Genomic DNA, 16746 nt, shown 5'->3' with positions numbered 1-16746 from the left:
CATCAAAATTCATTAGGCAAGTGGTAATGTCTACAGCGAATCTGTAGTAAACAAAACTAGCAAAACCATCGCAAATGGTTCTGGGAACTGTTGAGCTAACGAAGCCTTGTGTCCTGTGGTTTTGTGTGTCTGGTTGTATGCAGGAGACCGATGGGGCTGGATAGCTTTTTCTCTACTGGCTGAGCAAAACCCAACATAGGCACTAGCTGGTCCGGAGGTGTGGGCCTGATGCGTGGCCAGCACGTGCTGCCCAGCTCAGCAAGCCGCTGTGCCGTAGCGGCAGGCAGGCCAAGCAAGTGGCATCGGATTGTGCTGTGTCTTGTGCAGGACTGTTGTTGCATCTAAATGTTGGAGAACTCTGTCCACTTGTTAAAATAGCCATTTTAAAGTAAATAGACCCCAAAAATCTTCAGCTGAGAGTTGAAGAGGGATGGGATGGGATAGCCGGATTGCTTATTACCAAAGCTTGATGGTATGAACGCTTCCTTCTCTGGAAATGGGCTCATAGGTGGTCTGGTTTTGTCTTGTTGTTGTTGTTGTGGTTTTGTTGGTGTTTTTTTGGTTTTGTTTTTTGGTTTTTGGTTTTTTGGGGGGGGCATTTTGGATCTCTGCTTGAAGTAATCCGAAGGGACAGACTAGTGCATGGATCAGAAGGCTTCCAACTGGCTCAAAAGGATTGATGTTGCTCACATTTTAGAGAGTTGTTTCTTGAAATACAGAGAGGATTGGGACTTGGTTAAGGCCACAAGCTCTGAGTCTGTTACTGATTACATCATAAAACTGATCCATGTTCTAAGTAGTACTGATGATGTGTGTCAATAGTGCATCCATAGTTTGAACAGGAATTGTATAAATAGGAATCTCTTCTTGGTGTAACAACAGCAGGTAGCAGCAGGCTAGCTTACTTTGTGACTAACTGTTAGACAGTCAAAACTAAGCTAATTCTAATCAGTATTTTTATTGGCTTGTACTTGATGATTACAGAATTAGATAGATGTTTAGCTTTGGCACTTTGGACCTTTTTGCTTGACGTATATTGTTCCCTGTGAAGTCTTGCAAACAAATATTGTATGTTCTGACTGCATGGAGTTGAATTTCTCTGTGTGAACAATAAAAGCTAATTATGCTCATTAGAATTAAAACAATTAATGTAGCTGCATTTTTATAAGAATTCAGTTCTGACCCTAGAGACAAGAACGCTTTTTTTATGTTGGCACATACATACAGGAAAAACAAACACACAAACCCTGGCAGCAGCTTTCAGCACAGGGCATGGCAAAACTCAGGCTATTCTGTCACCTTTTCTAAAAATCAAAGCAGTATAATGTTACACGGTGGTGAAGTTTGCCTTTTGAAACCAAATAATTACATGTTTTAAAAAAAAAAAAAAAATTGTCTTATTTCCTAACATAATGGAAGGAGTGGATCTTGACTGGACATGAAGCCTTTATTTCAAGGCTAAATCCATAGTATGTGCTGACTAGCTGGTGAAAAATTGCCCTGCGTCATTTTTTTTATTTAACTTTCTTCCAGCAAAATAGCATACTGTGCTGTTGTCCTTCCACTGCATGGGAAGAGCCTAAAATAACAGAAGCTGTTATGACATCTCCCAAAGCATGCCTTTGTCAAGGTCGCAGTTCTATTTTTGCTGCATTTTGTGCAAACAGAGATAGGTATGGTAGGTACTTGACCAAATATTTTATAACTAAGATGCTGAGTCCCCCAAAAGTGTAAAATCAAACAAAAATGCAACTCCCACCCCTGGTTATGCAAATACAATCAGCTAATGTATGTTATGGTTAGCCTGGGTGCAGCCCAGCTTGCCCAGCAGCAGATACAAAGCTCTAGAATTAACCCTACGGATGTTCTTTCTTAGCCAGCAACCCAAAATTTCTGAGGGACACAGATAAAAGCTGGGGGTTCTGCTGTTAAACCACAGAATATAAAGCTATGGAAGCTTTATATAAGCAGGTTCTGCCGGCTCATTCTGTGCTATCAAATTTGTACATGGTTATGCTGAAACTGTAGAAATTAACAGATTTTTCTCAAGTGTGTTTGGAGCAACAAAGCGTGGTAAAGATGAGGGTGTGCTTTGGCGCAAAAAGCTGATAGAGTAGTATGCTGAGGGTTATTAAAGGCATGGATGCCTTGTTTGAATCCAGGTCTTTAAGGTGCTGATGGTTTGAGTCTGGGGGAGCGCTGGGAAGTGGTTTCTGTGCTTGTTCCACTCGTCTGCTTGCCTGGGCATCTGTGTTTTAGCTGCTGCTTTGGGGAGGAACACAGTCCTGGGTCCTGGGCTAGAAGGAGACTTTGCCTGACCTAGTACTGCCAGTTGTGTGGGGCCTTTGTCCTTCTCTGTTATCGATGATGTGGTGGGCAGGATAGTAGGTGTATCACGTGGAAGGAATTCATAAGGCAACACTGGATAAAAAGGCTTTGCCGGGGGTGGGGGAAATCAGCTGTTCCAACAAAATCAGACCACTTTGCACTGAAGTAGATGAGCAGTGCTGGTGTGAATGTGCTCTGCTGAACTTGTGAGGATGATAAGAGAGGGGTAGCACAGGGATGAGAGTGAGGTTTTCTGCATTAGCAGAAATGGTGCTTCAGAAGTCTGTTTAATGTAGCTACTCAATTTTAGCAGTAGAAAGTGTAATAGAAAATGTATATTGAATTCCATCAAGATGTTCAGAAACGAAAAGGTTCATGTAATGTGAAAGAACTGAAGCCTGTATGTCTGTATGTGTTTGTATATATATATGTATACATACAGATATAAGGAAGCTTTTTGGCTTTCTATATGTGCAAGTAAAAAACCCTAACATTTATGTTGATTAATGTTACTTGACAAAAAATGACTGGACAAGAAATAATGATATAGGGCAATGTATTTTCTTTGCTAATAAGAGATTCTTCTGCATTTTTTTTTTTTTAAGTAGACTTAAACAGAAGTTCTCTTGATGAGCACCTTCTGTAGAGTACTACTTGGAGAGGCTGCTTACTTAGTATTTTCTATATAATGTAATATATGTGTATAGTATGCTATAAGTTATATTTTATGTATAATAGAATATACTTCTAAAAAATTGTTGATTACTTGATATATTTATTTTTAAAGGAATGATAGAATTTTATGGATAGAACATATTAAATACTATTTTTAGTGCTCTGGGAAGTTCAAAATGGCAAGGAATTACTAAAACATAGTATGGGCACGAAAAGCCCTCCTGTATAATACGTTATCCAATATTGTTTGCTTAATTTTTTTTTTTTTTTTAACTTTAAACCAGAAGTTAGACAGACAATCTGTTCTGCTTTCTGCTACTTCATTACTGCAGTGTCTCCTAGACATGTCTGACTTTGTTGCATCTGTTGATAGATCAAGTAAGGTCATTTTGACAAATATGTGTGAATTAGTCTCAAACATATTCTAAATGAATGTCTTTGTCTTTTTATTATATATAGTACAATTTTCATTGCAGGTCAGTTTGTCTTGAAGTTATTTCTAATAATAACAATATTGTGACTTGCTTCTAGTTGTTCATGTCCCGTGTGAATGACTTCTGTCATTCTGCTCGCAAGACCATTGTTTACCAAGTAGCAGGTATAGAGTAACATTGACTTCTAAGACCAATTGCTTTTCTGCTGGAGGAGAAAATTTAGCCTTGGGTAAAACCGTTGTATTCATGTACAGCCTGTAATTAATGTTGTAGTTGGGTAAAACTTCATGTGGTTGAGCTTTGCAGAATCTTACTCAGTTTTCTGATCTAAGGGGTGTTTTTGGTGAACAAGTCTTTGAAGAGGGTAGGAAACATGCAGTAAGAGTACTTTAGAAAGTTTTCAAAGCATTTTCAGATCTGTGTTGTTTGGTTTTTTTTTTTCTCAAGTAAAGCTGGATTTGTATGAGAGTTAAGGTGATCAGCAAGTTGCACCACAAACCTGCAGGAGAAACAACAGGAATGATACAAGCTGTCATAAACCTTTTAAATCTCCTTTAGGGAGAACATGTTCCTGTACTTTCCCTGGTTAAATGACATTTCTCATCAACAAGGGATGTGATGTGGCATGGCTAATGTGCAGAGATGTGCTTGGAAGGTGAAAAGCATTGTGTGGGTTGCAAGTTCCTGTGTTTTACTCATCAGTTAAAAATCTGAAGTCTTCCAAGCTGTGTGTAACTTGGAGCTGGTGGCTGACATAGTTGGAAGATAGTTAAAATTCACAGTTGTGTTTGGAGAATGCAACATAGCAGCAAGTTTCACTGCTCTGTGGGAAAGACGGCTCTTGTTTTTGATTGTAAAATGGAATCTGGAATCTCAATAAGAAGTTTAGGTTGGTGTGGTGTTTTTTTTTTTTTTTCTTTCTTCCATTTCTGCACTATGACTTCAGTGTGGATGCTAACTAAACGTTGTGAGAAATCCCACCATGTCGGTCATGATGGCTAACATCTATTTTGAAGGATATCTGGAAGTACCCAGGTGGCTGACATTTTGGACAGCAGATACCAAAACCAGAAAAATGCTGTATAAACATGAAGGCAAGAAAGGATGTGCTCATTTTGTTGCTGTTCTTTCTAACTGGACTTTTCAGCAGATGCTAGCTCTGATAGGTGTTTCTGGCTTTCCTCAAGGCAAGGTGCCAGCTGGTTCCTGTCATAGCAAATGCGGTTTTCTCTTCTAAAGATGCTAGGAATACTCTGTCCCTCCCCCTTGCCTTCTTTACTACAAGAGCGTTGCTGGCTTAAGTTCCACATGGTGTCCACCAGGACCACCAGGTCCTTTTCTGCCAAGGAGCTTTCCAGCTGGGTGGCTACCAGCATGTACTGGTGCCTGGGGTTGTTCTTTCCTAGGTGCAGGACTTTGCACTTCTCCTTGTTGACTGTCATGAGGTTCCTCTCAATCCATTTCCCCAACCTGTCAAGGTCCCTCTGGATGGTAAAAAGACCTTCTGTGTATCGGCCACTCCGCCCAGTTTGGTGTCATCAGCAAACTTGATGAGGCTATACTCTGCCCCATCATCCAGATCATTAATGAAGATGTTAAAAAGGATCAGACCCAGTATTGACCCCTGGGGTACAGAGCTGTTTACTGGCCTCCAACTCAACTTTGTGCCACTGATCACCACCTTCTGGGCCTGGCTGTTCAGCCTGTTTTCAGTCCACTTGACTGTCTGCTCATCAGCTTGTCTATGAGGATGTCAAGCGTCAGAAGCTTTTCTGAAGTCCAGGTAGCCAATATCCACTGCTCTCCCCTCATCTACCAGGCCAGTCACTTCATTGTAGAAAGTTAACTTGTAGAAGTTGGAAGGCATTCAAGCCACAGGAACCTGCAAGTGAAGAAGTAACCTTCAAACTGCCCTACACATTTCACTGTTCCATAATTGAGTAGCATTGCTGCCTCAGTCTGTGTTCCTAAGTGCAGGACACTACGCTGTGGTTTAAACTACTTGTATTAGCTACAAATATAATCTTTCACCTTTCATGGAACACCCGTGGTTAGATTTGTAGAAGTACAGAGCACGTGTGTGTGTGACTGAAATGTACTGGTGACGTCTTTTCTGTCAACTCTAAAAAAGGTAAGTTTGCCCAAGAATTGACCTTGCATCTCCCCAGTTTGGTATTCAGACCCACGTAATCTTTTTATTTCTCAGCTTCCTCATATATGTAGAACTGGGGTAACATTGGGTATCACTAAAATTCATCTTAAAGAGGAATGCAATTTTTATGAAACACTTGAATGCATGGAGAATAACTGAGGAGGTGCTCATGGGGAAATCCCAGACTTGTTGAGTGCAGCGTGTGGAAGGTATGCAATAAGTAAAATCACTGGATGTGTCTTGAACTTGAATGCAAAGCCTTTAAAAATATCAAGAACAATGACCTGTTTCTTCAATGAGACAGGAATTTGCAGTTGTATGTTCACATAAGGTTGCAGGACTGTATCATAATGACTATATAGAACAGAACCTAAGGTTTCCTGACTTCTCAGTGCTTTTCTTCTTTTAGGATATTTATTAGTTTTTCTTCAGTTGGACTTGCCAGCCTAGCTTTTCTGCTTGCAAAAGGAAGTCTTCATAATGTCTTTAAAAATACTGTAAATGTTTTACAACATAAATTGTATGAAGTAGAAACTGGTGTCTGTTTTCTTCCATCTGAGAGTGTGTACCTAAGCCACTAACATATTAAGTGTGCTTTTTGTCCTAACAAAGTATGTATTGCTGCTATGGATAGCACTTTAAGTTACGAAAGCTGTAGTTAGCTTCACTTCTGTAATTCTTTTTATTCTAGACCTATTGCAATATACTGTGAATAGACTGTTAGTAACTACGTGATCTTGCCACTGGGGATAAAATGAAATTCTCTTAAATAAAACTACAATATTTTGATTTTTCTTGGCTTTTATATAGTATCTGTGGGTGGGTATGTAGGTATCTCTACAAATAACAAGTTACTTTTAATCTAGGATTGTTTAGTGTGTAAATCAAGATGCTGGTAAAGCTGAAAATCATGCTGAATTTTTAGTGACTGGAGGAATGGGACTCATCTCAGTATGGCCAAACTAAACCCACCTCTACTCCTCATTCATGTGAAACCTGGCTGATTGGGGGGGGGGGGGGTGTTTTTCTTAAAATTTCTCAGGAAAATTTTTTAATTCCAAACTTTTTAAAAAGGGTTCTACATTATATCATACTCCTGATAGCTGCGGTCCACTACATACTACTTAATTGTGTTAAATTGTTTTTCTTGCTGAAAAAATTCGGTATAATTATGAGCCAATTATTGTGTAATTTTGTTGGTTTTTTATTATAATAACTTTTGTACCATTTCGCCACCCAAAATAATATTGTTTCTGGATTACTAATATTCATGAAAACAGAAAATAAACTATTGCTAAAACAGGCACCCTAAACGTGTTTTGTTTTTTTTTTTAAAGTAACAAGTGTGGTTTAATGTAACTACTAATATATAAGGTGATCTGTAATTTGAAAGTTGGATGTTTTAAAATATTGAAGTATTTATATCTAGCACAATTCTTATTAAAGGTTAAACTGGAAGTGTTCTGTGTGGCAAAAATAGGTATCACTTTCAGATTGAAGAATAATTTCTAAGACTTTAGAATTTATTGTGTTAATGCTTTTTTGAAGAAATATTTGTTTGGAAGAGAAAGGAGAAGCATGTTCCAAGCTTTTCCTGTAGTGTCCCTCACTATTTCACCTAAATCCAGTCTTAGTCATGATTTTCCATTTGGTGTATGAATATTTTCATTCTAACTGGATTTTGAATGTATAATATGGTCTGCTGTAGGGGTTGCACATTAGTCTTGTGAACATTAAGCAAGTGCTTGATTTCATTACCATGAATGTTTCCCAAGTTATGTGGAAAAGTTCAAGACTGTAAAGTTCATATGTAAAGTCTTAAAGGATTAGTGAAGTTCCTGCAGGCATTCGCCATCCTTTTTGACTGCAAAGAATATCTGGCAGATTTTGTGAGGTGTATTGGTAAATCAGTTCTCATTAGTATACTGTTGTACATCTTAAAGAGGGGCGTAAAGAAAAATCCCAACCCTGACCTGAAAAAATGATACGTGAAATTAAATGTATGATACTTATAGAAGGTGGTTCTTATCTGTGTTTTTCTTATATTTGCTGAGGATCAGCTTTCACAGGAGGCATGAAGACGTTCTGTTCCTTTTTCACTCAGATATGTTTTAATGTGTCTATTTGAAAATTAATTGCCTTTTCCAGTTCCTTTGAAAACAACAGCAGTGGCATTTGTGGTGGTGCATTTTGAATATATAGAAATACATTCAATGGAAATGATGTTTGATGTGTAATTTGCCAAATTTCTATGCTCATATAGACAAAAATTAACTTTGAACGAAAAAAAAAAGCTGAACAGATTCATTTTCTCTTTAGGACTTCCAGTTTTTTTACAGTGGCACTTGAAATAAAAAAATCCTATGCTTTGTTTATGTGAATAAATATTTTGGCTAATGACAATAGCATTTGTAAGTTAGTGCTGCACGCTTTTAAAAAAAAAAAGTCTATGTGCTTGCATAGAATAAATATTACCAAAAAACCCAGTCAGAATGAAGGTGTAATTATACACTCCAGTTATGTAATATTCACTAGAAACAACTGGAGACTAAACTCTACTTAAAAGGTAGTTTATTCAATGGAGAAATGTTTATGGTTTTTAATTGAAAAGCTTTTTTTTTCTATTTTCCTTCCAGGTATTGCTTTGTTTTTGCTTTGGGATACCTCACTGTGTGCCAAATTACTAGAGTCTATATCTTTGACTATGGACAGTATTCTGCTGATTTTTCTGGGTAAGGAGAAAAATAATCTTTCCATCTTTTCCTCCTAAGTGATACCGTATCTGTTATTAGGGTTTTTTCCAAGTTAAGTGTGTCGACCTTTTAAACTTTGGGAGAAAGCTGGGCATATGTGTGTGTATTGGCACACATACAAATATGCATGTACCTATGCTCGTGCAAACTGAGAATTTTGGGAACAGTTGTGTTTGTTAGAACCACGAATGCATTATCTGCTGCCTCCTGTTCCTGTCTGAAGGGCATAAAGGATTTGGTGCCTGTGGGATTTTTTTGCTTTTGCTCTTTCCCCTAAAATCTCTGCTACCACCCATGATGAAACTTGAATCGCAGCTGACGTACTTGCATGCCTAGCAGAGTCTGACACCACTTTGTGAAGAAAATCCAAATGTTTTATGGAAGTTCGCTTTTAGCTTCTTTATTTTTTGGTTTTATATTATATGTTCCAGAAGGAGAAAGCCAAGGAGAGAGGCACCTGTATAGTGAAGTAGTCACACAGCCCTTGGAAACAGAAAGTTTTGTCTATACGTATTCTCATTTTATATGATGAACTTAGACCTATACAGCTCAAGTCAAATATAGGAGCAAAACAGAATTAAATAGGCAAAGTAAAAATAAACCGTATTGGTGATTCTTCTTCGTACTTGCAGACACATAGCAGTGAAGCACAACATTTCCTATAACTTACGTTTGCTACTGTGATGGTGCTTTTGCTGATTTAAAGGGGAGTATATATTTTGGAAAAAAAAGAGATGGGGAGTGTTTGCTAGTCTGCTTAAAAATGAATTAAATACTTTTCAGGAATACTATGAATGGCAGTGGTCTCTGTAGTTTAGTATTACCTGTGTTGTGTAGTAGAGTTGTGCTTGTTAGCCTTGTTGCTTCTCAGTCTTCGTTGGTAACAGGTGTGTAGCCCAGAAACTTAACTTGTAGGCTGGAGCAAAAAGCTTTTCTGGTTAAATTCATCTTTTCTGTCATTTTTAGCCAGGTCTTACCTTCTGAAACATCTTTCTACATTTATACCTACATCAAAATGTCTGCCTTCAAGCCAGATACCCAAGTTCCAGTTGTAGTCAGTGGAGATCTGATTGATGTAGGCAGTAGAGCTTGGAGGGCATTGCAGCTGACCCACTGCTAAGTATCTGCCTTAGCGTGAGCTGCGTCACTTGCCCGTTGCCCCTGACTCTGTTGAGTAGAACTCTGCTGGCTATGAGAGCTTGCAACATAGACATATGCATAAAGGCACTTTAAAACTACTGATTACTGATGTTGAATTAAATTTCACCATTACAAGTGGAACTAGAATCCAAATGCTGTCCCTTCCAGTTCACTGTAGGGCCAAAGTGTACAACCTTGGCAGCGATCAAAGCTCTGACTCTGGAAACAGTATAATTGCACTTGTTTGCTGCTCTCAAACTATTAATAGAGCTTGAACACACCATTGCTCAGATGTGACTGTACTGTTTTCAGATAGCAGCTGTCTTTGTGGCTCTGTTCGTTTGGTGTTAGCTCAGAGATTTCTGCTAGGTCTAAACATCTCTAAAGGTTTACGAGACCTGTGCTCTCGATAGAACTGTTCTGAAGCCTAGATTCAGCTCTCTGATTGTATGTTTGAGCTGCCTGATTTAAGCCATCCTTTCATGCGCCAGTTTGGGAGCTTGATGCATGGATATCACATTAAATCTTTGGCATATACTGCATCTGCTCCCTTGAGGCCTGAGGCAGAGGTTACTTCCAAAACAGGAGGAGCAAGAAAATGAACCGAAGGTAGCTATTTTGTGCCAATTTTCTCTAGTTCTAGGGGAAGAGAGTAAGCTCAAGAAAATAACAAAAGTTACCTAACCAGCTGTTGAACCTCAGCAGCAGCAAGTTCTTCCAAAGATGTTGGCATGGATTCATATAGTGGTTAGCCCCAAAATGTCTGTTTACCTAGATATTTCTCCTAGCATGCCATGCCCATCTGAGGTGTCCAAGCCCAGAGAACCTGCAAAAAGTTTGAAGGAGGTATCAATGCACTGACAGTGGATAAAGCTGAGGAGACCTCATGCTGGAGGTGCAACTGCTTGTGCAGAGCTGTGCGGTCCTGGCTTCAGTGCTAACAGATCCCAGCTGCCAGTGAGCCTTCCACCTCCTCCTTTGCCTTTCTGCCAGCACCTAAAAGGGATCGTTAAAATCTTGGTTCACAGCCTCGCTGTTCCAGGAAGGACTCTTCCTCATTTAGTCTCTAGATTGTTGCTCCTCAGCCAAATCTCTGAAGATATTGGGGTAGCCACTTGAGAAGGAAAAAAGTACCGGGGCCTGCTATGATAACAATGGCAGATGTATCAGCTAGAATTAATGTAGGGTCTGACCGAGCTCCTCTTGGGCTCCATCCTTCCACCAGGCAGAATCCATGCTGTCACATGTCCACTTACAGAAGAAAAACCCATTATGTTCAGAATCAGGTGGGGATTTCTGGCAGCACCAGGCAGGTCTACAGTTTAAACTCTAGAGAGAGAGATGAGGGACTCCCCAGACTGTCTGTTCTTGTTTAGCTTTCTTCCTTGCTGACCCTTGCATGTCACTCTAGTCTTGATGTCAGGATTTTGGGGCACTGATAATACGGTAGAGAAAACTTTTTCCCTGATTATATTTTGAGGGCTGGAAATATTGTGTGCTTTGAAAGAACCATAACCTAAAAAAAATTAATTTGACAGACTGAGCCATCTGGCAAAATACTGGCACAGCCCTGTCAATGAAGGAGGATTTGATGGCTCTTGGATTTGTTTTTCTGTGCCAACTTAAATATGTTATAAAAAGGCCAAATGCAATCAAAAGACTTGAACAAAACTATGTGCCCATCCTACAGTATGATTATTTTGTTGTGGTGGGTTTTTGTTTGTTTGTTTTTTTGTCTCCAGCTCAGATACTACTGGGTAAATATAGTCCCTGATATATTTTTGAGATCTGATTTCAAAGTTAAATTTCTGAATTCTGGTAGCCTACTTCACACTCTTCCCCGTCCCCTCCCTCCCCCCAGTTAGGGGGTTAGCAAAGCTGGGATTTAACTCAGTCAAAAACTCTTTAGATGCTATAAAGATGGTATAATTTCTCAGTATAAAGCTGACTCGCTTAGCCAGGGAAGAATATCTCTTGGACAGTTTAAGATCTGCTCAAGTGTACCAAATTCAAAACAAACTAAACTCTGTTGGAGCCAGCATAATTATGCTGGGTTTTTGTTTTGCCAGATATGTTTACTTGAAGCAAATAATAATTCTAGATGGAAAAATGAAGCATAGCACCAGGCGTTAGTGGAAACAGTGGAAGTGGTCTGCATATCTAAATAATTTATAGCACTGGCCAACTTCGGTATATTTTTATTGTCCTTTGCTTACTGCTGCTGTAACTTACAATGCATATAATTGCTCTTATTGCCCTTTTTTCTTTACTCTTCCCACTGTAAAAAATTAAACTATGTCAGCAGAAAATAAATGTGAAACACTTTGGCTGTTTGTGGAACCTAATGCAGCAATAGAAGGCATGGGTTATCAAATACCATATCTGAGGATTAAATTCTTTTCATTGCACTGAAAACTCTGTAATGGTTTGAGCTCCAAAAACTAATCACTTAGTCCTTGCATTGAAATTCTTCCAGTTGAGAGTAATTAACCTGGGCTATTAGCATAAACTTCCCCTGATATTTACATGTGAAAGAAAATCCTGAACTTTTTTCTAAATTATTCTTTCTTCCTTTTTTGTAACAGTCCAATGATGATAATTACACAGAAGATCACTAGTTTGGCATTTGAGATTCATGATGGTAAGATTTCTTTCAACTGTGTTTTAATTTTCCATACAAAATAAATTTAAGGGAAGTTAGTCATGAGTCATGAGTTACTTTAGTCCAGTTTGTGTTTTAGGCCAAAATATATTTTTGTGACTCAATTGATTCTTTTGATGCTTAATAATGGAAGTACGAAGATATGTTGCTCAGACACTACAAAAGCTCTGAGAATGCTTACATTGTGCAGAAGATACTATTTATCAGAAGACCAATGACACTTCTGGGGCCAGTGACCAAAGGCCACTGACATTTTTTGGGCTGGGATATTGATTCTGAGAGTTAGCTAAATAATTTCCAAATTCAGAGATAGCTGTTTCTGACAGATTGGTAGAAAAAGGACATGTAACTTCAGTTATTGAGCACCTCTTGTTTTACAATGCTAACTGCTAATCTCCCCCTAATTTGCGCCATGTATACTGATTTTTATAAAACCTTTGTATATGTTTCATTTTGTTTATTATCATAATTACACTTGATGCTAACGTATCAGCGTGAACAGTGAGATTATCTAATTATGTTTCTGTCTTTTCTCCTGTCAGATATATCCATCAGATAAGTGGGCCCTAGTTGTGACAAAAATGAATCCTAACATTGGCTTTCGTGGGTAGGGTATCTAGATTTTTAGTTACCTTTAAATTCAAAGGAGTAATTTTAATTTTAAAGTTTGAAAATATCATCCAATAAACCTAGGCAATTAACTTGAATTGCTTGGAGCTACAGCTGTCAGTTGCAGATTTGGGAGTGTAGCCCCAGACACCTGGATCAAGCCACCTGGTTTTCTGAAATTTCTTTAGTAACATTATGTATGGAGTTTAATATGTTTTTGTCTCATATGCATCCTAGCTTTAGTGCTGTTGGTGTTTCTTTTTTTCTTTTTTTTCTTTTTTTTTTTTTTTTTTTCTCCATTCTTGTTAAGGTATACTACCTAGAGAAGTCTGTAGGCAACAATATTCATGAATATGAAAAGTCGGGAGAACACCTTTTTGTAAGAATTCTTGTATGAATGAAAATAAATAAATAATGCTGGGCATATCTAGTCAGTCAAAGAAGTTGATGTCTAACTTCCAGAGAAAATATATTCGGAAGTATTAGTCTTGCAAGCTATAATCAGAGTATGGACTACACAAGTTAGGGGAAACAGCTTATTATAAGGAAGTAATAATTCCAATATCAAAGATAAATGCTTCCTCTTACTATTATTTTGCTAGGGGAAAGAACTATTCTTGATTTACTGACATCATGCGCAAATAGTGGAGTTGTGGTATGGGACAAGCATGTGAGTGTTCCTCGTAATCTTGAAACAAATGTTTCATTTAGTCACCTATATTCTTAGCTTTCATTACAAACTAAACTAGATTTTTTTTTTTTCCCTACTTAAATGAATTCAGATAACTTGTATTTTCCTCATAAGCCCAGCTTATTTTCTGTCTGAATTTCTTGTAGATATCATTGAATTCTGAGTATAAATCTTGAAATTTTGTTCCTTGTCATATCAGAGATCCTCTAGATGCTTTGTCAGCCGGTGGGGAGTAGCTGATAATACATTGCAAAACTTTCTCTCTGGTTGCATTTGCAGTTTAGCAGAGTCCTTAGCTTGAGTTGGGTGATCACCGTTCCTGGAAGCACAGTGTGAACGTGACTTTCAAAAGTTGATGTGACCAATGTGAATTCAGGAGCAACTGCTAGTCTGGTGTCAGGAGATGCTAAGAAAAGATGTACGGGGGAAACAGATTGTATTAAAGCAATGATTTTTTTTTTAACCTTAGACAACTTAAAAGGGCTCCATCATGAGAAATTAATGACAACAAGCCTACTGTCAATGGGCTTTTGTTCACTGTACAAAGGTCCATGCTTCCACTGGAAAATACTTTAAGATATATACTGACAGGGGAAGAGATAATGTTGAAAATCATTATACGAAGTGATTAATGGCACTCTGAGCCTCTAGTAACATCAGCTTGGCTGTGTTAATCAACAATTACTTTATATTCCTCCCTCATTTTTTACCAGTATGTCCAAGGAGAGGTAATGAAAATAAACAGCTGAAAGAAAGGTGTTGGTGTGTTGGAAGATCTCGGTAAGCTTCAAGAGCCTAGTTGTAGTTAGGCTGGTTTTGTGGTAAAGGCAAATCTTCTGGACTTGATCTTTTCCTGGCAGCCTGTTTGTTGTGTTCAGCTGGTTTCAGTGTTACATTTGAAGGTCCTGGAGAGAACTGGATATAATCATGAAGGCCACTCACTCACGCTGCATCTTAAAGAGTCTGTCTAGCTGAGTGGATATGCTTGATTCCAAGTTGAACACTAGTATAGAATCCCATAAATAATTACCCCTATAACTGTTACAACCCTGTGCACTTAGTAGGGGCATTTTTAAGCAGGAAAATTCTATGCAAGTTGCATAAGATTGATTTAAGCTTGCTGTATGATACTGACTTTTCAGAAGGTTGGATGGATCACAAATTTACACCTGAGTAAATGTGCAGTATGCCTTTTGTGCACTCTGATTAACATCTTGAACTTAAGCCCTTGATAGTTCCTGCCTTCTTACAGTTTCTTGTTACTCAAATGAGCACTGCCAAAGTGGTCAGTATGTTAAGATTTGCTTTGTATTTCTTTCTGATTATCTTTGGCATCACACGTATATTCTAAAGGCAGAAATGTTTTCACATGATTTGGAGACTGCTTGTGTCCATATTCATTCTTTACGGCAAGATTTAGATTTATTTATGCAATGCTTCAGGCTAATGACAGTTAAGGGAGAAAAGGAATTTTTTGTACTTCAGATCCTATATTCTGGAGTACCTTTTTTTCAGCAAATTTAAAACTGTATTTTTAAAAAGAGTATTTGGGAGAAGGAAAAGTGCATTGCAGTTATTTTAGAAGCAGGGGGCTTGCCTACAGGTGTGGTTTAGAAGGGCTACGAAATGGAGGATTGTACTTGCACGAGAAATTTCTAGCTAAGAGATGGTGGCAAGTAGAGAAGCTTTTGCAATTACAGTTATAACGTACTAAAAGTTAAGCAGGGGAGAGGAAGAGAGATGCTGTCACTGCTTAACTCTGTATCTTGCAAGGAGTTTGTACGGCATTCTTCCTTTTTTGCATATAACCCACTCATCCCCACAGAGCCTCACTCATGTTACTGCAATTCTGTATGAGATCAGGGATCTTTACAGGAAAGATGCATACCCAAATCTAACCTCACTAATCTGTGCCCTTTGGCAGCTTGTTTTTAATTCTAGTGCTTAATGAATCTTAAACAAAGAGTCTCTTCAAATGTTTATATTCATAACCCATTGAAGTTCTGGAGCTCAGTGTATTTATTTTTAAGTCTTCAAGAGATTCAGCCAGCAAAACTAGGGAACGTTAGACTTGATATTTGATATTTAAAAGGAAAAAAAAAATTCTCACAGCTTCTTCCAACCTTGTTCTTGTTTCTTTTTCTCTAATTTAAACTAAATAATACGTAAAACTGTAAAGAAAAAAAAAAAAGTCATTTTTTAAATGTAATACCCATCTACTAAACATGAAATCTAATTCTTCCAAATTATTTCTTCATATTACTATGTTGCACTTGTCCATAAAAATGTGTGGCTAGGTACAGGTAAGAAACCAGAACCATAACACTCGTCTGCCAGCTGCTTCTTGGTTCCTGGGGCTTATCTCACATGCTTTCTGATGACAAAAAAATAAACTCTTTGTTCCTGTGTGTACCCTTCTCCCATCCCTTATGCCTTTGGTTTCAGCTCTGTAGTTGCTGATTTTTAAATGTGCTTTTCCTGGAATGCTGCTTGCTTTTTTCCTAATTATTATTTTCTCCTATGTATCTGGCGCTCTCCATTTTTAACAGCAATAGAGTAGCCATTGATGCTAATCTGGTAAGGCACTGCATTTGCTGTGAGAACTAAAACGAGACAGAGTGCAGTGAATATGCAACTCAAAGGATTATTTTATTTTTTTTTTTACCTCTGGCTTTTAGTTTGAATTATGTATTGGCGAAATATAATTAAAGGCTAGTGTTACACCAGTATTTTAGGTCTCATTTACTTTGCTCCAACAGCAGGCTATTAGGACAATGGCTGGATTATTTTATGCTGTTTTTCCTCATATTGCTATTGTACTATTACAAAGTTGTCGGATTTCCAAATAGGCTATTAGAGCCTATTGCCCCCTGCAAAAGAATGGAAGTATAGTCTCTGTCCAGTATGGCCCCTGAGAAGAGATAGATTTCAGTGGATAGATGAAACATATGGAAAATGGGAAGGAGATGAGGAAAAAGAAACAAAGGTGGTGTTGGAGAAACTTATGTGCAAACGCTGTATTAGTTGCTGTGGTCTTAGTTATCTGTTGCTACCTGCCTCATCAGGTGTGGTACTACACCATACACCTGAGAGGTTCTTCAGACAAGGCTTGATTTTTTTTTTTTTTTTTAAATTAGAAAGTAAATTTCTTGTTGGTTTGCAGCTAACGAGCAGTCCCATCCAGACTGCAATACCTGCTATTACGTTAGTAGCAATGGTTTTGTTAGCTGTTCTTGAACAATGCAATAGTGTCAGAAGTATTGAAGAATGTTTCTTGATTTAGTTGATACAAACATTTCTTC

At 38.1% G+C, this 16746-nt stretch overlaps 1 protein-coding gene across 6 annotated transcripts in view; it reads left to right on the top strand.

The window, feature by feature from the left end:
- MBOAT2 (membrane bound glycerophospholipid O-acyltransferase 2) overlaps positions 1-16746 on the top strand; it is a 178686-nt gene that overhangs the window by 129913 nt on the left and 32027 nt on the right. For all 6 annotated transcript variants that reach the window (XM_087774219.1, XM_087774220.1, XM_087774217.1 and 3 more), the window contains 2 exons: positions 8226-8321; positions 12068-12123. In XM_087774219.1, coding sequence (XP_087630345.1) covers positions 8226-8321; positions 12068-12123 — 152 coding nt within the window. The remainder of the gene's footprint in view (positions 1-8225; positions 8322-12067; positions 12124-16746) is intronic.

Source organism: Nipponia nippon, unplaced genomic scaffold, assembly GCF_047370975.1.
Source record: "Nipponia nippon isolate SJK-2023a ecotype South Korea unplaced genomic scaffold, ASM4737097v1 scaffold_4, whole genome shotgun sequence".
In the NCBI taxonomy this organism is placed as follows: Eukaryota; Metazoa; Chordata; class Aves; order Pelecaniformes; family Threskiornithidae; genus Nipponia; species Nipponia nippon.
Note: the sequence above shows the minus strand (reverse complement) of the source record. Positions and strands in the feature narration are given on the sequence as shown.